General features: G+C 38.3%; 2 protein-coding genes across 4 annotated transcripts in view; both read right to left on the bottom strand.

The window, feature by feature from the left end:
- Positions 1-25,040, bottom strand: part of LOC123314189 (ecdysone receptor) — a 103,521-nt gene that overhangs the window by 29,138 nt on the left and 49,343 nt on the right. For both annotated transcript variants that reach the window (XM_044899313.1, XM_044899312.1), the window contains exon 3: positions 12,363-12,907. In XM_044899313.1, the coding sequence (XP_044755248.1) occupies positions 12,363-12,861 (499 nt within the window). In that variant the 5' untranslated portion in view covers positions 12,862-12,907. The remainder of the gene's footprint in view (positions 1-12,362; positions 12,908-25,040) is intronic.
- LOC123314191 lies at positions 18,645-20,431 on the bottom strand. 2 transcript variants are annotated; one of them, XM_044899318.1, is made up of 3 exons: positions 20,067-20,431; positions 19,906-20,011; positions 18,646-19,833 (listed from the first exon to the last, which is right to left on the bottom strand). In XM_044899318.1, exons 1-3 carry the CDS (start codon positions 20,353-20,355, stop codon positions 18,918-18,920), a joined length of 1,311 nt encoding a protein of 436 aa, XP_044755253.1. In that variant the 5' UTR covers positions 20,356-20,431; the 3' UTR covers positions 18,646-18,917. The 2 variants fall into 2 exon arrangements, with proteins under 2 accessions (XP_044755251.1, XP_044755253.1); XM_044899316.1 differs by having other exon boundaries at positions 18,645-20,011.

The raw sequence follows: 25,040 nt of genomic DNA on the forward strand, positions 1-25,040 counted from the left end.
AGGGGAGATTCCTCAAGTACTTTTAAGAAAAAAGTCTCATAATTATGGGATCGCAAACCTTTCGTTTTCTAGATACAGTGCGTTAAAGTTTGAATCTTTAGATTGTTAGCGAAACAAGTTGTGAAAACACAGTACTCATCAGAAATACCTAGTTCAATTTTATTTGTCAAAGCTAACAATTATTTATTCACCACTGCTTACTAACTGAATATTTATGACAATTTGAATTTTACTGAGGATCGTTCAGAATTTTTTTCTCGAAATCGGTAGCAGATACGACAGAATTACAAGAGACCATAAAGTTTAGTATAACAACAAAGCTTCTTTTTTAATTTGTTCAAATTAACAGTGGCTCACCAAAAAAAAGTTCTGGAGGAACACAGGGGTTACTGTCCAAGAAAAAATATCACCCTGTAGATTTTCTATCAAAATTCGCATGTCACATGGTGTGAACTATCAATTATAATATTTATGCCAAAAATCAGTTAAAAATCTTGTGAAGTGTTGATACTACGAGAGAAAAACTTGAAAAAATTTCTAATTTCAACACTCTGTATCTCGAGAACGAATCGTTCGCGGGCCCATGTTGATGAGACCAATTTTTCTTAAAATCACTCAGAGAATCCTCTCCTTTAGTTTGTACCTCCAGTTTAGAAACACCCTGTTTATGTAGATTTAAATGGGTTGCGTTTCACTGCGGCCTTTAAATCCCGAAGGACTGAAGGACCTTTCTGGAATGATTCAGCCATTGTGTTTGTCTCCAGTTTTTCTTTCTCCTGAAACTGTTTCTTGTAGGTGCAAGGTCCTATACTGCAGAAGGGTTGTGTAGGCCTTTACTGGCAACTGTGTCGTCTGCGCCAGTGCCTGTCGTGCTTTTTAAACCACCTGTATATTATTCAACGGTATTTCTTTCATTATCGCCACGAGGCTAAATGAGGAAACCGAAAATCTGAAACTAATTCCACCAGAACAGTTCGGATTCAGAAGAGAGCATTCAACAGAACAACAATTATTAAGGCTCACAGAGTACATAACAGAGGGATTCCAAAATAAACAAGCTACAGGTCTTGTTTTACTAGACGTCGCCAGAGCATTCGACAGAGTATGGCATGAAGGATTAATATATAAGATGAGATGTGCTGGATATTCGATCAAAATATGCAAGTTGATACGGAATTATCTCAAAAATAGAAGATTTTACGTGAAAGTGGGAGGAGAATGCTGCTCAACAAGAGATATAGAGGCTGGAGTACCCCAAGGATCAGTACTTGGGCCACTTCTGTACAACATATACATCCACGATATTCCGAAAAATCCAAGAACCATGCTAACGTTATATGCTGACGACACAGGCATAGCAACTCGACACCGAAATCCTGAAATAATAGAACGAGTTCTACAAGAGTCGATTGACGAAACAAATGACTGGTGCATAAAGTGGAAAATCAAGCTCAATGGACAAAAGAGCCAAGCAATATTACTACAGAAGAGAAGACTGCGACCCACAACGAAACTGGATGTTGACGGCGAAGAAATCGACTGAAAAAATGAAGCCAAATATTTAGGAATAACACTTGACAAAGGACTTACTTGGAAAAGTCATATCAAACAAGCAATCGACAAAACGAAAGCAGCGATGAATAGACTCTATCCTCTGATAGGAAGAAGAAGCCACATGTCGAAAGAGACAAAATTGAAGATAATCAAAGCCGTTGCTAGGCCTCAACTGACTTATGGATCAGTTGCCTGGGGTTTCGCGGCAAAGAGCCATATCAAAAGAATTCAGGCCACTGAAAACAAGCTGCTACGATGTGCAATAGATGCACCTTGGTTTGTCAGGAATAGACAGATTTATAAGGACCTGAAATGGGAAACCATAACGGAATTCATGAACAGAAAAGCAGAGAAATTATTCGAAACAGCGAAAAACCATCCGAATCAAGAACTCAGGAGACTAGTGGACTACGACCCAGAGGAAGACAAAAGGAGAATGCGAATTTACCGAAGGAGACCAAGAGATCAATTGAAAAGAGATTAAAGTAACAACAGAAACTTATTGAAAAATTCAATAAAGTGTTAATCCAATAGAGGATAAACACATAAATCCCAGCACGATAGTGTGCGAGAAGAAAACCGACCAAGAGATGAACGGTTTATAGGCAAATGCCCGGAACCAAAATTCAAGAAGCAGTAGGGTTTTTAGTGGGTCTCGAGCTCAGGAGAGTGAGAAACCCCACACTGTTCCCCCTCAGGAGATGAGGGTGGTTCGTCTGGCTTGCAGATTTTCCCCCTGCTACACAAAAAAAAAGTGCCTGTCGTGCTTTTCAAACCACCTGTACATTATTCAACGGTATTTCTTTCGAGGACATGGAGGGTGGGCTCCCTTTCGATTCAGCATCGTCGAGAATGTTTTTCTCGATGCTTGTTTTCCGCCTATAGCTACGCGACGAGTTGTGCGATTCCAAAAGCGTCTAATTGCCCCGAGATTAATTAATCGGGTTTGTAGGTAGACTACGCCGCTCCAACGCTCCCCAGCGAGATCGAAACAGATTTATTTCCATTCGCGATCAACAAGCAGGCAAATCGACCACTCCATTCCGTTTCATTTTTGTTCCCCGTTGAAGACGGGAAGCTAGGTGGAAAATTTCACGAGTCGATCTCACCATGCTCTAGTGAACTGGACGGGCAGGCTTCGGTGATCATGTGAAGGTGCAGAAGAGTCAAGGCCAAATGCAATTGGAGTTCTTTACGTAGTCCCCACGGCTGTCTCACCGCTTCTTTCCACGCTATTTTAAACCCATTCCCCGCGCTGTTCCACCAGTATCTAGTTATGTAATTTGTCTTATATTTCGATTGTGCTTCGAGCAGAGGATGTATCTAATTATCAGTGGGTACAGATATGGGAGATAATTTCGTCCAAAGCAGGTTTCAGAGTGATCTATTCGAAGCTATCGAAAGAAACATTTCCCATTATGGAATCCATTTCGGAATGGAACGAAATATTTTATTATTGCATAGGTGTTTTAGATAGCAAGCAAGAAGGTTTGAGACATCTAGAAAATGCATCTCCTTATCCAACGACAGATTCCTGTCACGATACTCTAGTCAGAACCTGTTGGAATTCAAAATTGGTCCAAAGTTCCTCCACTTTTGAAACGCTTGAAGAAAAATTTAATTAATCTAAATGTTTATGCGATTTAGTATTCTAAAGTGAAATTTAAAGAAGATTTATACGAGTTTGAGCATTGAGCAATCATTTAAAAAGCATATAGAGTCATTCGGGGCAACTGTGCGCACTTTTTCCTTTCAAGCCATACCCTGTTTCAAATGTTGAAGCTAGGAAAATTAAAACATATTCATAAGATAGAGAATTTTCTAATCTATAAAAAAACATCAAAAAGCAAACAAACAAAAACGTTTTCTTTACACAAAAAAGAATTTAATAGAGAAAGTCGGAGTGCGTTCACATGCCCCGTATTGCGGGTAAGTTAGCGCACCCTCACGGGGTAAGTGAACGCAGTGCTTTGTGAACCACACAATCAAAACAAATTACAAAATAGTGTCATCAAAATGTTACAATATTAGAGAAATGCTATTTATTGTCAATACAGAAGCGCCTTTTTACAAGCAGTGCATTATTGTTCGTGCCACAATTCTTGGTGAACACAACACTTGATACATTCCGCTGTTGGTGGCTCTTCATATTTTTCTCAACAATTAGGACAATATTGATCGAGTCTTAACCAAGAAAATCAACAATGTCATAAATTACTCCTCACTGAACTAATGCCCATATAATGAATCTATGCGCACACTTACCCGCGCACTCTTTCCCCAGTAAGCCAAAATTTGAATTGACGTTCTTATAGAGTTGAGCAGCTGAGAGAACAGAAAATTTTTCATTATATATTTAGATTAATATGCCCATGATCGAATAAAATATTGTTTAACACTGAGGGACTCGGAACTTGGACCTGGCAGAATGTGCAGAGATGCTAAAAATTAACAAGAAAACTGGCGAATTTGATTGATTGCAAATAAAAAGTTAAAGAAATGTGGCACGGCGCACTCCTATGAAAAACTAATATGGCGATTCTGCGCCCTTGCTTCACCCAAATGAACCCCTCTTTCATACATTGCATAGTCGAGATATACGCACTGCGCACACTTACCCACTGCGCTCAGTTACCCCGAATGACTCTAAGCTACCGTTATGATCATTTGATACAAATAAACTAGTGACATTTCCCGCAATTTAAATAATGAGTACAAATAACAAGGTGAGAAATATGAGCAAAATCTTCGAAACTTTGGCCAATTGCAACCAAGAACTGTGGCTCGTGAGTCGTGAGTGGACCACATTCATATATTCAAGTTTACTTTCTCAACAACCTCCACAGTAGTAGGTACCCACTTGGCGGTACAACTCTCGAGAAGTACCACAATTGGTAGGCAAAAACATATGCATACAATAGTTGATCTCGACATTGACATTCTTTCTCTGAGCCAGACACAAACCAGCCTACTCAAACGAATTGATGGTGAAAGTATGCTATTCTTGGGCAACCTGCATCAACGAAACTCCTCTAATTGGGTAATTTGACAAGTAACGCCGAAGGAATAAGAACGTAATGAACTCAATAGATTTCATCAATTTCAACAGACTGTCGTATAAGTCTTGAATAAGACTGCAACTGTTATTGGTTTTTTTATTGAAGAAAATATGTCGCTTTTTTTTCGAATATTCGGAGCCATTCTACAAATGGCAGCAATCGATTGTGGAGAATTATCCATATTCCATAAAAATACTGGAATAAATTACACTCCTATCTTCGTAGTCCATTTATTACTCCATCTCAGGCAAGCTTCATTCTAATCATAGTTCATTATCGAGAAATAGCAAAGATCAAGGTTTACTTCATTCATTAAAATCAAGATTTGCCCATTCATTAGTAACACGTTGCTCCTGAAAAAATTCAAGGATTTATTATTTATATCCTCTCTATCCAATTACATCCACTTCCGCTCGGCATCTATACCGAACGGGTAGCGCCCTCTGCGGTAAAAGTTTCGAAGTTAACGGGTACAAGGTTGAAGATATCCGAGATGATGGTACAGCGAATACAAGGCTCCGAAAGAATGCTGATGAATAAACAAACGATTCGTCTCTTTCATTACAAGTCAAGGTTTCCTTTGATGGCAGAAGATTTATCTTTGGTCCATGCATAAAACGGTGCCATACGCCTGGTTTCCGATTAGAACAAGAACAGAGCAGATGAGAAACGGTCTCCTACTCCATATACACTCAAAAATATCTTCGGTTTCAGGATATTTCTCCTAATAAACAACATCAAATGGGTAGTTTGAATCCTAGTGGTGGACTATTATCGCTTTATTCTACAAACGCAAAGCAGTAGCCCAAGAAAGATATAAGTTTATCGATAGTAGGTGCAGTAACATCCTCAATGTTCATGCTATGAGAATTCAAATCGCATCGAAACAGGATGAGATGCAAGACATGTTCTCGAGTATACAACTGGCATTTAAGAATTCGAATCGCATATTGAAGCGGATGTTTTAGTGCGAAAGGCATTCGAACTCTAGAAATCTGCCAATAGGTTAGCGAAGAAGAGGATTCACTGTTACCTGCTGTATTTTGAAGAGGATATTGCGTGAATACATTGGGGAATAGTCAGTTTAATTATGAAATTTGAAGGCACTCTTTGAACAAGTAAGATATGGCACACATTATTCATATCTGGGTGAGAAACAAATGGTTTTCATTCACAGAATAAACAAATATAAGCTAAGCAAATTATACCCTTGCAACTATACATATTCATAGCAGCAACCACTTGTAACCCTCAACGAGAAACCTCAAATTAGCACCCCACCGAATGGCCTCTATCTGCTGCAGATATAGCCAGAACAAACAACAAGCCCCTAACTCAACTCAGAACTCCCAAACTCTAAATCAGAATCGCGGTGCATCCAAATTCGGCTGCCCAAATGGTCGATACCCCCGAATTTAACACGGTCATAAAAGGAAATCTCATCAGTCAAACATTCGTGTAGGAGTCGAAGGAGAATGAAAGGTAAGTGAGTTATGTATTTATTCATCAGCATCTGCCTACGGATAACAACCCATTGAAGTATAATCAGCCCCTTGAAAAGTTGTCGAAATTTTCGGGCCATGTTTCATCAGGTATGTCAGCAATATTTTTAGTTTTTGTCTCCTACCTTGAGGATGTTATGAGTCAAGTGCAGATATTTGTAGTTATAGAAGGGAAATAAGGAGGAATATACAAGATTCCAATACATTTCACGAAGATGAAGGAACTGTCGTATTATTTCGTCGGAAGATGACAAATTATACAGGAATTTTGATTGGCATTTCTTTGCACGTCCCAAAATCGAATTACGTCTGCGGTACGAATGAAAAACGTCTCCAACATCAAAACAAACAAAACCTCCACGATCCCGTTATCCACACACAGATGAGCTTCGTTAAAAAGATGGACCAGCAGATCGTCCAGTATAAATCACAGCCAGTCAAACGTAAGACATTTGACGTAGGCAGTGTAGGCACGTATGTCAAAGATAGACTGTCGTCTGCATGGCAGAATTCCTGTTGCATTCTCATCTCCAAAGATCAATGTCGCGAATAATACGTGAACAATCCAGCTCTAAATAAGAAAAACGCGAGAACAAACGGTCCAACATGTGTGGGTATGAGTTTGGAAGTTATTTCTATCCAAGGTCTCGGGGAGTTCATGATGTACTTTGCCAAAAGTTTGTCCAGATATTAGACAGCCTTGAACTCGCTTATCACAAACTTCGGAATTGGGGAATTGTAAACGTAAACGTGACAGAAGACAAGAGTCTCCAATAGAATACAGTTCTCATCATTGCACCAAATACAAACAATTCTGCATCCACAATTTTGGATTTGGTATGACGAAACTATTCCATTTCCTCACCCCTCATCTGTCAATGACTCTTCGAAGCCAAACAAAACGACTTCTCCATCGAAGATATACACTGGTGCTGAGGTCAAAGCAATTTGTAAATGTCGGTCTCAATGCTATTCTTTCCATAAATAATTGTTTCTCATAGTTTCTCATGTATTTTCGACCTTTGATTCGCCTGATACTAGGGACGATCCTCTGGGTGAAATATTAACTGCGAATAATGACAAACCAAAACATTCCGAACCAGAGTTATTGACATATAATTGATAACTCGATCATTAATTAAAAAATACGCAGGGGAGACCTTCAGATTAGAAAAATCTGAGTCGAGAATGTAAATAGTCTTCTACGTTCATCAATATCATACTTGGTTTTTTATTGTACACAGAAAGTTTTCACGAATTAGATCAATAATTGGTTCACGTTGGAATTATTTGGTAAAGGTGCTTTTGATTAACGTTGAAAAGCACATCCACTACAGTAGAATGAGAATGGACCCTTCGGATTAAGGTTTTCATCGAGGTATGAGTTGTGTTGCTCTGACCAGGTCAAATAAGACCGAAACTATGTCTACTCTCCTATATTCGAATGCTGCATCGATTGAAATCAAAATCGAGAGTCTAGCCCACATTTTCTGTAACATTCGTTCGATAAATATTCAGCGTTGCATGAGCTTTCATATAAGCGAAAAGAAATTCTCATAGACTTATTACCTTATTTAATATGTCTATGGAAATTCTTCACGGTTGAAATAATGTAAATTTTACGTCCAGAAGATTAGAGATTGGTTAACATGCCCCAACAGGATGGCAAAATTATGTCGTGTTTATAAAAAATCGCTCAGAGTATATGCAAACAAGAGCATTTGGCATGGGGACCAAAGCAAAAATGCAAGGCAGGATAAAAATAAAAAATGCATCTTCCTCTGTTTTTAATAGAATTCCTCGGAAAGCTTTGACTTACGGAACGATTTAATTGGCAGTTATAGATAAATAATTTCGCTATGGATAAATTACGAGCTTTTTGAGGTTGGATCGCGGAGTGTTACTTCGTTGAAAAACCATAAAACGGGAAATAATTTTGGGTCGATTTAGAGAGTTCGAGGTCCAGACGGATGGGGAAAATGCTGATTTATATTCTTAACGGACTGTTTGATCTCGCACTTTGAAACGGATTATTTATGTAGTTGGCGAGCTACTTCTCAGGTGCTGTTTAGTTCTTAGGTACTGATCTCGCATTCAAAATGTTATAATTCAGAGTGTTCCATGGACTTTTGCTCGATTTTTCCGTTATATCGGGTGGAAATTTCGTCTGCTACCCGCGCTCACTTATCGTGTGTATCACCACCAACGAAATTATTTTAAGTCAAAAAAACTTATTTATTTAGCTATATCGACCCGGGTCATTTCACTGACTAATTCGAGATCGTAGATCACGAATATGCAATTAGAATTTTTGTAGGATGATCATTTTCGGAAAATGAATCACTTTTAGTAGAAAATTTCGTGAAAATTGGTCACATTTGAGGAGCTGTAGCAGACAGAAAGAAGGCACTGGACATATGCTGATTTTTTTGGTGATCGACTGATCCTTTGCAAATGAAGAAAAACCACATTTCACCAATCTGTCGCGAACAGTTTAGATTTTACGATTTTTTTCGCGAAGGTCCAAAATCTCGAATTTTCCATCGACCATAAATTGAAAAATAAATTTTTTCAAAAATATCTGTTTGCATATTCTTGTTCTACGTCCTCGAATTAGTCGACAGTATGAATTTGGTTTCAATCGGAGACCAAAAATTTTTTTTCAAAAAATCGCAATTTTTCCATGCATATGTATGGAAAATTTGAAAAATTTTCGATCTCCCCGATTTCCATCAAAATTGCAGTATTTACTGAATCGAGGGCGTAGGTAACGAATATGTAAATAGAATTTCGCTGAAAGGATTCGTTGTCAAGTTATGATACATGGAAAGTCGGGAATTTCAGACCGTAGCGGAAAAAAAATCATAAAATCTAAAGTGTACAAAAAAAAATATCCAGCTAGCTATATCGACCCGGGTCATTTTACTGACTAATTCGAGGTCGTAGATCACGAATATGCAATTTGAATTTTTGTAGGATCATCATTTTGGGAAATGAATCACTTTTTGTGGAAAATTTCGTGAAAATTGGTCAACTTTGAGGAGCTGTAGCAGACAGAAAGAAGGCACTGGACATATGCTGATTTTTTTGGTGATCGACTGATCCTTTGCAAATGAAAAAAACCACATTTCATCAATTTGCCGCGAACAGTTTAGATTTTACGATTTTTTTCGCGAAGGTCCAAAATCTCGAATTTTCCATCGACCATAAATTGAAAAATAAATTTTTTCAAAAATATCTGTTTGCATATTCGTGTTCTACGTACTCGAATTAGTTGACAGTAAAAATTTGGTTACAATCGGAGACCAAAAATTTTTTTTCAAAAAATCGCAATTTTTCCATACATATGTATGGAAAATTTGAAAAATTTTAGATCTCCCCGATTTCCATCAAAATTGGAGTATTTACTAAATCAAAGGTGTAGATTACAAATATGCAAACAGAATTTCGCTGAAAGGATTAGTTTTCAAGTTATGGTCCATGAAACTCGAAAATTTTGGACCAACAAAAAAAAATCATAAAATCCAAAGTACTATCTATATCGACCCGGGTCATTTTTCGGACTAATTCGAGGTCGTAGATCACGAATATGCAATTAAATTTTTTGTAAGATCAGTATTTTCGGAAATAAATCACTTCTAGTGAAAAATTTTGAAAAAATTGGTCAACTTTGAGGAGCTCCAGCAGCAAGAAAAAAGACAATGGACAGAACCTTATTGTTTTGGTGATAGTTTGGTTCTTTGCGGATAGAAAACACCAACTTCCACTCATCTACAGCGAACAGTTTCGATTTTATCGCAAAGGTCCAAAATTTCCGATTTCCCATCTCGCCTTAATCTTTTTTGACTTGGAGACAATTCAAGAAAAATTGCCGGTTATCCCACGTGTTGGGACGTGCTACCTAGCTGATTTTAGAACGAGGGATCATGTGTCTCCGGCTTATATTACCATGAATAATAAACCTTCCGGTAGTTTTGGAACACATGCCACGAACGATAAGACAAGGCTGTAAATGTATTTCGGATCTAGGTCGATTGTCTCTCTAAAAAGCCGAACCAGATCCGGTTGAAGGGTTCTATTTTTCAAACCGCCACAGTACTCATTTGTGAGACGAAGAATCGATAATTTCCTGATGCAATTCGTGTTGAAAACTTGTTGACCCATTTCTTCATCTTGAGGTTTGAGAAAACTGTGAAAGATTTTTCGTAGACAATCCAAAAGATTCAATAAATGCATTTTCTGGCTTTTCTTCTGACCAGACGTCATATTTCAGTATGTGGAGTAGTCAAATTCTCGAAAATGAATTGAAAGGCCTTTCAAATTAGGCGTTAGGGTTTGGAAGTTGACCCCCTTGAATCAAAAACCGTCCAAGCGTTTTATATGTATAAATAATTCGGTTCTGCCGATCTCCGGAGCCACTGTTTCGTTTTCAATGGCCCACTCTGTATATCTGTAGCGTTTTAAGCAGTCGTAGGCCATTTCAGTAGCTTTTCATCATAACATTTTGTCTGCTTTGTTCAGCTTTTAGAATTCTAAGGTTTTGCTATCTATTCAGATTAAAGAACAGCTGATGTCATCTCAGGTTATCAAGAAGGCCGAGTTTACGCCAAATTCTAAGGGAGCCTTCACACGCCTCTTGTACTGACAAGCTTAGCGTGTGAACTTACACTGCAAGTTTCGTGTAATGGCCTCTTTAGGCTCAAAAGCTCAGAATATGGGTTAATGTTTGTGTAGCTCTTGTCTTGATACTACACTGCGCAAAAAAATTAACGCACATTCAGAAAATCTCAATTTTAATGAAAGTTGACTCTACATTGACTTTATAACTTATATTTTATGTTCTCTCGGGAAGGTTTTGAACGAAACAAGACACATATGGAAGAAAAATTCAGGATTTCACCGAATCTTATGTGAAAGAAGAGAAATGAACAATTTTCAAAATACTGAAATGCTGATAAGTGATTTAATACTTGGTATTTTCACCCCTTGCGTTAATTACAGCTCGGCAACGACGGTTCATACTCAAAATGAGTGACCTTAAAATGTTCTGATCTAATCCTTCCCAGATTTCTCCGAGTTGGATTCCTAAGTCATTAAGAGTAGCTGGATGATTTTCTGAACTTCTCAGCCTTCTATTGAGGTTGTCCCAAACCTGCTCAATCGGATTGAGATCTGGACTTCTTGCTGGCCATTTCATTCGAGAGACTTCAACCTCTTCAAGGTACTCCTGAACGATGCGCGCACGATGGGGTCTGGCATTATCGTCCATAAAAATGAAATTTTCACCAATGTATGGGGCAAATGGCACTACATGCTCTTCAAGAATGTTCCTTATATACTTATCAGCATTCATGGCTCCATTATCAATGACGACTAGGTCTGTGCGAGCAGTCAAAGATATTCCACCCCATACCATAATCGATCCTCCCCCGAAACCAGTAGTATTCAGGAAATTGCACTGAGCATATCTTTCATGTGGACGTCTGTATACAAGGAAACGTCGATCAGAATGGTAGAGGCAGAATCTAGACTCATCTGTGAAGAGAACTCTTTCCCAATCGGCCTCTTCCCAATAGATATGCTCTCTCGCAAAATCCAAACGCGCCCTTCGATGGGCTGGGATAAGAGCTGGGCCTCTTGCCGCGACACGAGGCCTTAAATCATATTCCCTGAGGCGATTTCTTATTGTCTGAGTGCTAATTTGCACCTTATGAGTTTGCTCAAGCTGAATTTGAAGGAGGCGAGCGGTTGCAAACCGTTGTCTCAACGAAGAAACTCTCAAGTAACGTTTTTGAATGGCAGTTGTTACCCGTGGCCTACCCTGTCCTGGTCTTTGGACATTCATACCTGTCTCTCTGAATCGCTGCAACATTCTGGACACATTTGTATGGGAAACTCCCAACCTTGCTGCAATTCTTGTGTATGGCCACCCTTCTTCTCGCAAAACTACCGCTTGGGCACATTCCTCTTGGGTCAAATTGCGTGGTCCGCGTTGCATAGGAATCGAGTGTACAATATCAAACGAAAGAAAAACTATTGATCACTAGAATTGATCGAGAACAACTGATTTTAGAATTGGGCCAATACATTCAAAATCTGATAATATCATCTTTTTTTATTCATGCTGGCAAAAAACATCTGTATTGAGAACACCTTCAGTTGTAGAATAAATTTGAGATTTCCATAATGTGCGTTAATTTTTTTGCGCATTGTATATTTGATATGAACTTGCAAATTGTGCACTTACCTATTTTTCCGTTTGTCGGACTGTAAGGGTCGTAGCTGCCTGATGACATAGGCGACGGATATCCGTTACTTATAACAGTATACGTGTGTGAGGGGGGACCGGGAGAGGGTGTTAAGGGGGGAGCACTGACACTCATAGTTCCAGGACTGGGCGAACTCAGCCACTCGTCCGGCCGCGGCCGCTTATTGGCAGGCTGAACACTAGCGTTTTGGCTGGTGCCCAGGCCGCTGAACGGCCCCGAGCTTAGTACTAGTCCATTGTTATTGGGCGATAACGCGCTACTGAGTCCGTTGTGGTTCGAGGTGCCGGCCAGGCTGGTGACCAGACCGTTCGACGACGTACATATGAGGGTGGATGAGGTATGCAGACCGTTGGTGCTTGTGGGACATGGCGAGAGGAGCTCGGGCTCGGACTTAACCAGCAGCAAGTCATCGTCACGGTAGATCATCTCGTGCTTGATGTCCATGCTGGTCATGGAAGTTCTGAATATGGCTGTCATTAACTTTGTTATCGACGCGGATCAAGCCGCGACATTATATCACAACCTGCAACAAAAAAAGAAGATTAATCCACTTATCTTTGATTCGAGTATGAGATGAATAGATAGTCTTTCCTTTCTTTGAGCCACATTGGTGGTCTACAAATGAGGCATAGATGGACAAAAATGACGATGACATAAAAGAATAACCAGAATGGTTATCCTAGTGAAACACCACAGTAGTCGCTATTGCAGACGCTGTCACGAAAACGTCAAAACAGCCTTGGAAACTCTCACTTGGAAGATCTTGGATATTGACTTCAAAAACGGCGGCTCAAAACGAGGTTCTAAACCAATGGACAGAATCAGTATAACCATACAAACCTTGAAGTACACTTAGATGCCATAATGACATAATCGATTTACTCTTAAGCATCCAAACAACCTTCAATTTGTGCTGACGAGTGTACAGCCTCTGTAGAAGATACCAAGACCTGTTTCCTAGAGTTTAAACGCTTCATATCTACTACTTGAAGAATTGCAATTCTACATCTTCATTTGCTACTATGCATCCAAGAATGGAGGATGCTTTAGATACCAAGCTTTGTTGTCACGTTAATGATGACATAAGGTTACAAGCCTAAATCTATTATCTATTATCTAAGAGTTATGGGAACAGTTAACCAAAGGATCAGGCACTTGAGCTCCAGTTTCTTATTCCTATGAGTCGAAAATGGTATTACATATTTGCTACACCTTCGTTTTTCTTGATATACTATTTTCTCTCCGTGATCTACGTTGGTCTTTTGCCTGAAGCCATTGCATTTTCACGCTAGCGTTCGCAAACTACAGTTAATTTCCACGGTTGTCCCCTTCTGCTCATGCTCACATTCTCTAGGAACTGCAGAAATATTGGAAAAACTTCGAGATTCGTTATTCTCTGATTGATATGAATTGCTTCTACGAGGATGTATTGATATCTAGTCAGCCTAGACCAGTTCCATGCATAAAAAAAATATTTCGTCACCATAACAACGAACAATAACTCATTAGAAGTGCCAGTGTGAAGTTTGAGGTCAAAAAAGTAAACCAGAGTTTTGCAATAAATTAAAAGAAAGAAGATGTCCACCAAAATAGTGAAAATCGAAAAATTGGAATAACAAGCCATCATCAAGTACCTGTATTTAAATGGGTTAAGAGCTAAGCAAAAAATTGAAGAGAAAAGACGCGGAAAGCTATCCAAAGGTGTTTTGTTTTGGCAGGACAACGCCCCTGCGCACAAATCTCATGTTGCCATACAAAAACTTCGTGATTTAGGGTTTAAATGACTAGAATACCCCCCTCATTCACCAGATTTGGCTCCATCCGACTATCATCTCTTTCCTCTACTGAAAAAAGTTTGAAAGGTCGTAAATTTTCTTCCAACGAGGAGGTAATAAAAGCTGTGGAGGTCTGGGTTGTAGAGCAAGAAGAAATATTTTTTTTTGAACGGTCTAGAGACGTTGCAGGTTCGCTGTAATAAATGTATCCAATCAAAAGGAGAATATGTTGAGTAATAAAATATTTTGACATTGAAATTTTGTTTGGTTCTAGAGTAGGCTAAGAATTTTTCAATATATCCTCTGCATGATTGTATTCGGCTAATAAAACCAAACTATACGAGCCATTTCTAGTTTTCAATGTCAGTCTCTTGGATTTGGCGCAACTACATATAGTGCACACCTTTTCGAGCAAACCGAACGCGACTTATCGTGATTAACAGTGTGATAAACGATCCATGTAATATACCACTCAAAAATAGGTTAATTGAGGTTCTGACTCACCACGCGAAATCAGATAGGGTCCGGAGACTGCCCCATTAAGAATTTCAAGCAGACACGGCATGCCTCGCTGTCTGTAACGTTTATCTCGCGGCATTATCAATCGATGCTTTTGGAGAATGCTACACTCGTTATTCTTGCCCGTTTCGATCATATTCGTCGTCTCAAGAACGTAGGGATATAATTCGATGGTAATTGAATGGCATAAAAGGGACAATCAGGTCCCTAACTAGGTACAGAAAATGGTCAGTGAAAACGATGCCAAAAATTTCCTTCCAAGCTCATAAATTTCAGGAGACATTTGAAAAAATCCGGCGTAGACTTTTCATATTATGTATACAACGTCGAATTTTCCAGGTCAGTTGGAACACTGCCCAATCTCCCTCTTCTCCCTTAGTCTAGACTACCCTTCACTCTTTTGTTCGACGATGTCGGCCATCCCTCATGAACAATGGCATTGTCTGTTTTTTTTCGCTACGGCGGGTGAATGTTCAAAGGATCCTCCAACTGGTGTAGGAATCGATGTGTAACTTTCATGATTTTTTCCATTTTCTTTCGGTGAGATGAATATCTTGGGGTTGCTGATATATTTTCACATAAATATGGGGTAAATGTTCAAAATATTACTAAAAAGATAGCATTGTCCCATATAATGAAAAAATTCCTCTCAGTTTTCATAAAAACTCATACGAATGAAGAATAGATACACTAAACCTCCAATAATCTTTTCTCAAATGATGATTCAGTTATAGCTGCAATAACAAATTAGGAAATCGCATAACACTGTGAGAAATCAGTGAAAGTTGAAATTTGACTGTTGAATTGGATGACGAAATATTATCGAGACCAACTTTCCAGCTTGTTTCTTTTTATCTTAGCAATAGAAAGGTTATGTTTTATCTCAGACAATGAGATGGACCAGCAGTACCGTGAGAAATAACAAATGTTTTATTGTAACGAAACATATCATAATAATGTTGGTCGGGTATTTAAGAATATTAGTTTCTCCCTCAAGATTGAGGTTCGAATCTTGCTACGATAGTCATATTTTTCAGAAAAATTAATGTTGGAAAAAAATGAACCTACGTGTAAAAATTTTTGCGTTTCATTTCTCGAGTATTCTTAGGGAAAATCTCCCAATAGTACGCACTTCGATGCATGGAAGGGTTGCTATATGCGTCCATAAAAGCTCAGCGTGTAACGGGGAGAAAGAAGTGGCTTTGAAAAGCTTCTCTGAACCAGTGAACGAGTTGTCCCACTAATGGCACTGCTGCTAGAGTTCTTCAGAAGAAGCTGATGTAAAGCTTTGTTCTACATATGAGGGATTCCGAAATGAAATGCGTAATTCCTCCCTCATCACGAATGCACTTCAGCGGGGAAAGAAGCACCGAAAAATTCCCATATCACGCTTAATTTCTAGATATAAGTAGCAGAGGAATTTCGTATGAAATGACATTCAAATAATGGAAATAAGGCATCACAATTTTCAGCCCTTGGTTCCAAGCATTCGCTATATAATCTTTTTGATATTCTTGAAGGTTGTAGCCACTTAAAGCCACCTGTATACTTCAGGAGGAACTGAATGTTATACAGGGTTTTTACTAGAGATGTATTTACTGAAGATGCTACAAAATTGCAGGAGACTTCTTGTCCGAAAGCATCAATTATTCAAATCTTGTGTCAAGGGGTGCATATATGGCAAGATGTTTCTTCACAAAATATTAATGTTTTCGGATAAGGAATTACCTCCAGCATTTTGTGAACTTAAGAACCAACCAACAGGCTCAAAATCTTCTGGTTCATTTTCTCGTATTCGGGAAGCAAGCAAGTCATGTGCGAAATATGCAAACTTTTTGCCCATCAAGGTTATCTCCCACGTTATTTTTCACCAGCTCAACACCAATTTAATCTCCCTACGATGATCTCGCTCGACCCAGTGGGCCTACCTCGATCGACTACGATCGATAAATAATCCCTTTCGAGCCAGCAAGCAATAATCAGAATTTAATACTGGCCGTTGAAGCGATGCAATATATCTTGGCGGCGATATTTATGGTTATTTCAGTTTCAATTCGCTAAGCCGAAAACTTTCCGTTGCCATGCGTTGAATATCACGCCAATTATTGTTATTGCCGAATAAATTTCTATGTTTGTTTATAGGCTTTTAGGGAGGGCTTTCCCCGACTGTCAGGCCTAAGTTGATTGGGACTCAGTAGGCGCTGATTTAGTTCAGATGCTGAGCGATTCGATTAGGGTCCAATTACTTTCTTAATTGGCTATGGGTCTGATCGCTTCAGTCAGGTCATTGATTTTCCCCAAGGAACGTCCCTCCATTTCGGGTTGTGATTTTTTTATCAGGGATGAGATTAACCTTTTAGCTGGATCGCGACCTTATGGTCTGTTGTGCCTCCTTCCACACTTTAGCAGTCGCAGTCTGGCCACTCAAATTCAGTAATTGGTGTACATCAGCATCTGCGTTAGTTATTTCTTCACCTATGACAACTTCAACGCCCAAACATTCCTCAAATTGGCTCCCAATAGCAAAGCATCCCGTTGCCAATACTCAAGAGTTTTCTTCTCTCACCACATTATCCACATTCGTAATTTTAGCTGAACTTAAACTCACCACGAGCTTTTCGAGTTGATCAGGACGTAAAACATAATCTTAGTTATCTATATCAGTATTGAAGCACCTGAAAACTTTCAAACAAAATATAGTGTACCACTGTACCATGATCATCTTCAGCCTTTCCCAAAACATCAATTTCAATTTTCCACATAATCCCTGAGAAAATAGAAGATATACAGTAAATTGTGATTTTTCTCCGGTTACTCTATTCCAGACACAGAAAGGGACGCCCATCAGAGCTTCTAATTTGGGATAAAAAGGGATGAAATGATAAACAAGGGAGATGGTGTATGTTTTGTCTGGGTCTATCGATTTTCCAAAGTGTCCGTTGCTCTTCGCGGAGATGATAGGGGAGGTTAGGAAGGTTTCACATCGAGCTTTAGGCATACTGAAACAGATAATCCCCGATTCGTAGAGGGAACAAACAGAATGTAAAAAAACGAGGGAGTATTGAATTGGCGATGATTGCAGTTTCCAAACACGAAAGAAATTAGATGCTACTATCAGGCAAGTCTCAGAGTATTCCATAATGGAAGATTTTCTGATTAGGTTCCCTAATTCTTTGATGAATTCTGACTTCCCTTGAAATTAACCAACGTATTTGGTTCCCAATGGGCAAGTTTCCTAAAACTCCAAAATCGAATTTAAAATTATATATGGAAACCCTTTTCCATTAGTTATCCAACACGTAAAAGATTCGCTTCAACATTAAGCTATTTCAGAAATATACCCTTCCAAACTTCGAGTGTGTAAAGGCTTGTGACGTAGAATGCCTTCACTAAAGTCAAGTAATTTTTGTTAATTAGACAACAGTGGAATTGATCAAGAAGATATAGAATTCTATATCCACACATTTCAAAAAATTGTTTCTGTAATCTGTGTCTATATGTATATTCTTAAACGATGAAATTTTGTGTCATTGTTTGATATTTCTATGCACTGTTTGTGTTCCTTGTCAAATGTGATCACCAAACTTGATATTTATTAAGTCTATGATGATTATAAGACTTTCATGACCTTTATTGATTCGACGGGCGTTGCCGGATTGTGAAAATGACGTAGAATGTTCATAAGAGAGCACTTCTGAAATCAGAATTTTCATAAGTGAATACAGACAAAACGCAATATGTTAAAATTCTAAAAAAATATATTTCGATATATTTGAGTTATAAGCAGAGACAACAACGAGACGCCCAACTCCCCACTATATTTCGTCCGATGTTTTGCATCCTTGTCTCACAGCATCGAACCTGTTTATAGATGGCGCCAAAGGCACTGGTGTAGCGTTTAGCGCGGGAATTATGAATTATTCTTTTGTGTATTACTGTTTTCTTGTTTTGAAGTATGGGAGCAATTTCGCGCAACCATAAAATTGATGCTGAAATTTTTGCCATGTTGATTATTATAATCAGTTGGCAAACAATTTCGCTATCAATATGGCTGCGTGAAAATTTTTGGACGGAAATACAACTTTTCGAATGGTGGTTTTACGATTTATTTGAATTTGAATGAAACTAATAACAAACATATAGGAGAACAATTGAAGTATTAAAAAAGGGAAATATAAAACAAAACAAGTAAAATATAAAGCAAGTGACGTATAAACAACAAAATAGGTCAAATGACCTTCACATATTCTTCATTTTCATCAATTTTTTCGATTTGATTATAGCATTTTTTTGGTTTTTAAATTTCTGGTTTTCCCTTTTAACCCACCAGACTATTCCAATATTTACAATACTTTGCACTGTTATAGTTTCTATCTGTTCGCAATGTTGTTCACATGTTAACCATGAAAAATCAATGTGATTATGAACAAATTTAGAGGCATGATATGGAAGGTCAGAAATATTAGAGTTATCCACCATAAAATTCTCCAAAGAAGCTATACCTTGTGCAATGGATATTGTGAATACAACACTTGGATAATACAAACTCCTCTTATCATCTGACCATTCCTTGTTCCAGATGAACATGTTGTGTGCCTCCAAAACATCTGATGACAATAGAGCAGAACAACCCGTACACGTTATTTTCTTATAGATGCCTTTCAAAATGAAACCAGCAACATAAGCTACTGAAAAAGTTTCTGCACGGCCCCCATTCACATCTGCTTCAATTATGGATACCGTCTCCTCTGTTGATATTTCTGGCATACATATGACTTCAACTTCATTAGGTTGATATTCTCCTTCTTTCTCATCTTTCTCCAGAAATGATTTTAAATTGCTGAGAAGATCATTATTGTCCTTCTCACAATTTGAATGAGTGGAACAATGAATTAGATTGTTTAAAATTTGGGCTTTCAAACTACCCACAAATTGAAAAGCAGAGGGATTATCATTACATCCTGATCCATATCTGATGCATCCAAATAGGTTCTCTAAAGGATCTTGATTTAGAGACCTTGGACGCAATACTGTAAATCCTTTAGAATGCACATATGCCCAGATTCCCCTGATAGCATTCAGAGATGTAATCCAACCCATTTGAGATGGTGGTGTACTTTGCTTGACCTGCCCGCTTTTTGAAAGCCTTTTAAATTTCCAACTCTTCACCATTTGCAAAGCTTTTGGCCAATATTCATTATGAGGAGAGTTTTCAGTAATATTACATTTCAACTCCTTTCCTGACTGGTTGGTGTTCCCATTAAAACTATCGAACAGCGTATCCACTTCCATCAGGAATGAGGCTGTAGCAATACACTCCTGTTGCATTGCTCCTAAAAATTGATATTCGATGAAAAAATATAATGATAAATTTGAAATTAATTTTACCATTTCTTATCATCGAGTACAAATATGCTGACACAGTTCTACTCATTACTTGTGCAGCTATGTTAACCTTCATGGCATACTTCATGATTGGGTCAAAAAAATTGTCTTTCAGCTTATGAAGGGACCTGAAGACATAAGGAGATGCCTTGTCATGCTCATAAGCCCAACGAACATGCGAGAATTTGGCCTCCATAGTTGTAACGCTTTCTTCTATTTGAACGTTCAGAAATACATTGTATTTCCTGAATAAAGCATAAGTACGCTTTAATAAATGAGGGACATCGTACATAATAAAAAATTTTTTGGCTCCATATATAAAATATGGTTTTTGAGTTGTCACACCCAATTCTTTCAGGCACTTGACATTGTTAACACCCATATCACAAATATTTGCAACAATGTCTAATTTTGCTACGTTTGTAACAGCTTTGATGACATCAAATAGACAATTTCTAAGAATTTCCGAACTGCAACTCTTGTGGGTAAAGTAATACGCTATAGGTTGCTTCCATTTACGGTTTAGTCCCACAAGCATAAAGGCTAGAACTTTTCTGGCAGCCTGTTTTCCACTTCTTTATCCTCCAAAGTCCTCAAAGCCAATGATTTTCTTCTGGCCCTTATCGTAGTACAAGTTTTCTTTGATGTCCATTTCATCAAAGAGCAACACGCAACAGCGATCAAGGTCCTCTTTTATGTTTTCATTAATATGCTCAAAAATGTTTTTATTTATTCCAGCATTCAATGGCACCTTTTTGAGCAAGTTCAATACAGTGTTACGTGAAGGAAGCGCAACAAAGGAGCTCAGCAATTTGTAGCATCTGGGACTTTTCTTCAATAATAATAGAGACATAATTTTATCGTCCAAAGTCCATCTTCTGCCTCTTTTACCCTTCACTTTCGAACATCTCAATTGAGACATCATGAAATTCCAGGATGTTTTAGGCATGTTTTCATATAAATTTCGAACCTCTGGGGCATCAGACAATTCTAAAACGCTCCTTAAAGTTTTAGACTTTTGTCTACACTGTTTTTTGAGTTTCCGTAAGTGGTCTTCTTTTTGTTGGATGATTCTCACCAATTTCTTTTTCCTAGGTGAAGAGTGTATTATGGAGAAATTTTCTATATCTCTGAAAATTTTGCCTCTTCGTTTGGGTGTTTGTGGCTGATCCAACTGTATACTATTAGAGGACCCCTCTGCATCTAAAAACAATGTGAACTTCAATTTTTATATACCTACAGTTTTTGAAAATTTTCAATTCCTCTCACATTGAAATATTCTTGATAACAGCATACAAACAAAAGAAAAAGGGCGCCAAAGTTTTTTTTGAATCGTGGCGTTTTATACACTAGAGATTCGGTCCTGATTTAAAACATACCTGATTCAATAATATTTGGGATATCAGATTCGATTGGCATATCATTGCTACTTTCAGATACAATAAATCTGCTTTCTTCGACTTCTTCAACTGGCGTTGCAGAAGTCGAAGCGAGTGATTTATTGAAGAACTGCATTGGAACTGCATCTCTGAGCAGTCTATGATTTATAGAATCTGTGTATGATTCTAGAGTGAAATGTTTAGAGCATATTCTGTAATTTCGGAGATTCTCTCCCATGAATCTCATTCCTAATTTTTCTTGCCAGATTTTGGATCTGAAAATATAAAAAACAACATTGTATTCACAGTTATCACTGATATAAATATCATTCATCACTGGTATTCGTGTCCTGACCAGAAATAAAGGTCGAAACGTCGGCATCTCATTGAGGATTTTTATTTCCCCTGTCCTCTTTGCCACTACATAGTTGATTATTTATGGTATAAATATCTTCAACTTACTTGTTAATATTAGTTGGAAATCGATGCATTTTTGGTACTTCATCTTCTCCAGCTCCACAAATAAAACATTTAACCATTTTAAAAGAATAATTTGTCACAAACAAAGTCTCACAAAATTTAAATTTCAAACCACTGTCACTCAGTTGACGCATGTGTAGCTGTATTCCGTGTTGCCACAAGTATTTGCACGTGGACTGATGAACATAGAATAGCGCTTTCGCCATTGGAAATGGAACATTGATTTTGTTAATTATCTCGCAATGGCAGTTTATATTTATACATTTGGCAACGCCAGCAAAACCTTATGCAGCGCCTCTACATTCAGGGCCGTTGATGTTAGACAAAGATAGATTTATGTTATTTCCATTGAAATAGACAAAGATGATTGACATAGCCTGAATCGGACAAATTTAGTGAAGGAGTTGACCGTCTCGTTGTTGTCTCTGTTATAAGGATTTTAATGACATATATTTTGAAATTTAGGAAAATACCCCATTCATTAATGACATCACGTATGTCAAACGTTTTCGAGCAACCACACACTAACCCCCATTCAGAGAAATCCAATAGCATCTAATAACCACCGAAGGGGACAACCCTTGGTCAATAAGCTTTTTCCACCCCTATTTGGAACAAGGGGCTGGGATCATAATTCTGCCGAGTAGGACGAACTATATGGCTTCAGAATGTAACTTATAGAGAAGAATTCAGTGAAAGTTTATAAATCGAAAAATCGAATTTGTATTAACTCTATAATGGACTCAGTTTCAAAGAAAACAACTGGGAATATTTCGAGATGTTCTGTTGCTGAAAACCTACGTGATAAAGTCTCACCTGGTTCTCTGCCAAGAATCCTGAAACGGAAAGTAACAAGGATTACCATCCCTTCGATCATTGAGAACAAACAGGGAAAATAGTCACGGAAGCATTTTACTCCACTCCTGTCTAATTCTGTCTTTCCTCTGTTACTATTCGTAGAAAATATTAATTTTTGTGACATTCACAACCGAGTTTACGTTGTTGTTTTCAAAAACGTTGGAATAATCTTGTTTTTTCATTGAAAAATACTTTCTGATCAGCAGCTCAAAAAACAGAAGTCATTTCAAAAGAGTTCCTCAATCAACTGCATGTATGGCAGTAGTTTCTATGTCATTAAAACATTTTGGATTAGGTATAGGAAAAATATCAAACCATGAATTTCATTTGACATACATTTTGACGAAATAACGTTGTTTTAAGGGGTCAAGATTGAGGTTAAAATGAAGATTTCTCCATATTTAGACCTCTAGATCCACATTCTGAAATACAGGGTGAGTCTTTGACTCGTACAAATACAAACTTAACAGTAGATGCTTGAGGTCAAAAGGAACAATATGCTACCCCTGGAGAAACAAAATTCTCTTCAGGATAACAATCTAAATCAATGATCCTACACATCTGTGGATCTTTTACCCAATTTTAGGAATATCACAGAAAATTTTTATTCAATCAAATTACTTGAAAACGGCGCAGTATACGAGAAAATATGAAGAATACTTTTAGTTTACAAAACGTTCAAATATTCATTAGATAGCGTCCAAGTTAGTTTCAAGAGTTGGGTTCTTTGAATTTTTGGCACTTTCTTGGTACGTAATGGTCATAATGAGGAAACTGAAAGACGTGGGTGATATCTTGTGTTCAAAAAAGATTCATCAAATGAATGAAAAAATATATCCCGAAATTCATTTCATTCGATGAAAGCGTTTGTGAGATAGAACTGAAAATAACATTTTTTTATAGATTTTCAACAGCCTGTATCTTTTGAACCGAGCCAATTCGGAAAAAATGGAAAAGGAAAAAAGTGTTTCTTTTGACCTCAAGAATCTACTGTTAAAATATTCGTACGATTCAAAGACATCCGGAAATCTTGTAAAATTTGAAAAAATTCAGTTGGTATTTCGAATAAAATTTTTGCCACAAAATCCGGCCTACCTCAGAAATAACTTTTTCATGTATGAAATGAATGAAAAAGCGAATGAAATGACTGTTCGAAGGTTGCTGATGAAAACAAAGAGATGAATCTTCCGCTCCAAACTACCACGAAATCAACTTTCTTACATTCAAACCAACCGAAACGGAAAATCCCACACAAAACTGCCATTTCCAAAGCCAGACTTCCCAAACTATATTATTCCGATCGCGAGCGCACGAGCCCGACAAAAAAATACCAAAGCCGCCATCCCTGCTCTCGGATACGGGGGCGGCAGAAACGACGAGCACTGGACCCGCGAGCTATATAGTTTTTGCGCGTCGCAATTTCACTTTCTCGGTTCCCCGACCTCGTCCTTGCCAGCTGCCGCCCCCTGCACCGCCACCCCCGCCCTGCAGCACCGGCGGCGGCCTACCGCATCATCGTGCGCCGCCTCCGACGTCTAGACTGCCCCCCTTGCAACCCCCCGATCCTCGATATTGTAAAGGTGTTACTCTGGGCCTGATTCGATCATTCCTGGAAACGGGAACGACATTCGGCAGCTTTGTCTGGGACGTCTGGAGGGTTATCGAGTCCATAATTCTGACGTGGTGCATGATGAATGAGTCTAGGTGAGCCAGACGGCCCTCATGGGGCTTTGGTGATTAAATTGGGGGACGTTAACTCCATCCCTTGATTCGGCATCGATTTCTGCTTGTTCCAGATTCAATCTACCATCCGAAATGGCTAAGAAGATTAAGAAGTCTTCAATTGGCATGATTTGGACTTGGTTTCCTGCAACCAAGGGTCAATATTTCGTAACTGCGACCACTTGGATCTTTTGTTCCACTATAGGGACATTTGAATTCTTCCTCCGAGTACTTAACTTGACCTGGAATACAGAGAATGCTTCGTTCTGCCTTGCAAAACTTACGACAGTATATTTTTCCAGATGAAGGATTCCAAAGACAAGTCTCATATTCTGCACTGTGCTATAAAAGTTGGCTTGTAACGTCTGGTCCAGCTTCTGGGGATCACTCATCTTTTAAATAAGGAGGAAAGTACAGCCCATTGTTACCTATATGTGTATGTAGTAAACAGATCACTGGACATACAGGGTAACTCCGGGTTACATAAAGCTTGATCGGGGAATCACCACTTGATTGACGAATAGACGTCAATTTGCTT

Source organism: Coccinella septempunctata, chromosome 5 (assembly GCF_907165205.1).
Source record: "Coccinella septempunctata chromosome 5, icCocSept1.1, whole genome shotgun sequence".
NCBI classification, from domain to species: Eukaryota; Metazoa; Arthropoda; class Insecta; order Coleoptera; family Coccinellidae; genus Coccinella; species Coccinella septempunctata.

Excerpts from the sequence above, each read along its gene's own strand:
- LOC123314191 (XM_044899316.1), bottom strand. The coding sequence starts at position 20,355 with ATGTACGATGTCCCTCATTTATTAAAGCGTACTTATGCTTTATTCAGG. Across the intron at positions 20,012-20,066 it reads GTACTCGATGATAAGAAATG|GAGCAATGCAACAGGAGTGT; the intron begins GTAAAATTAATT and ends ATCAATTTTTAG.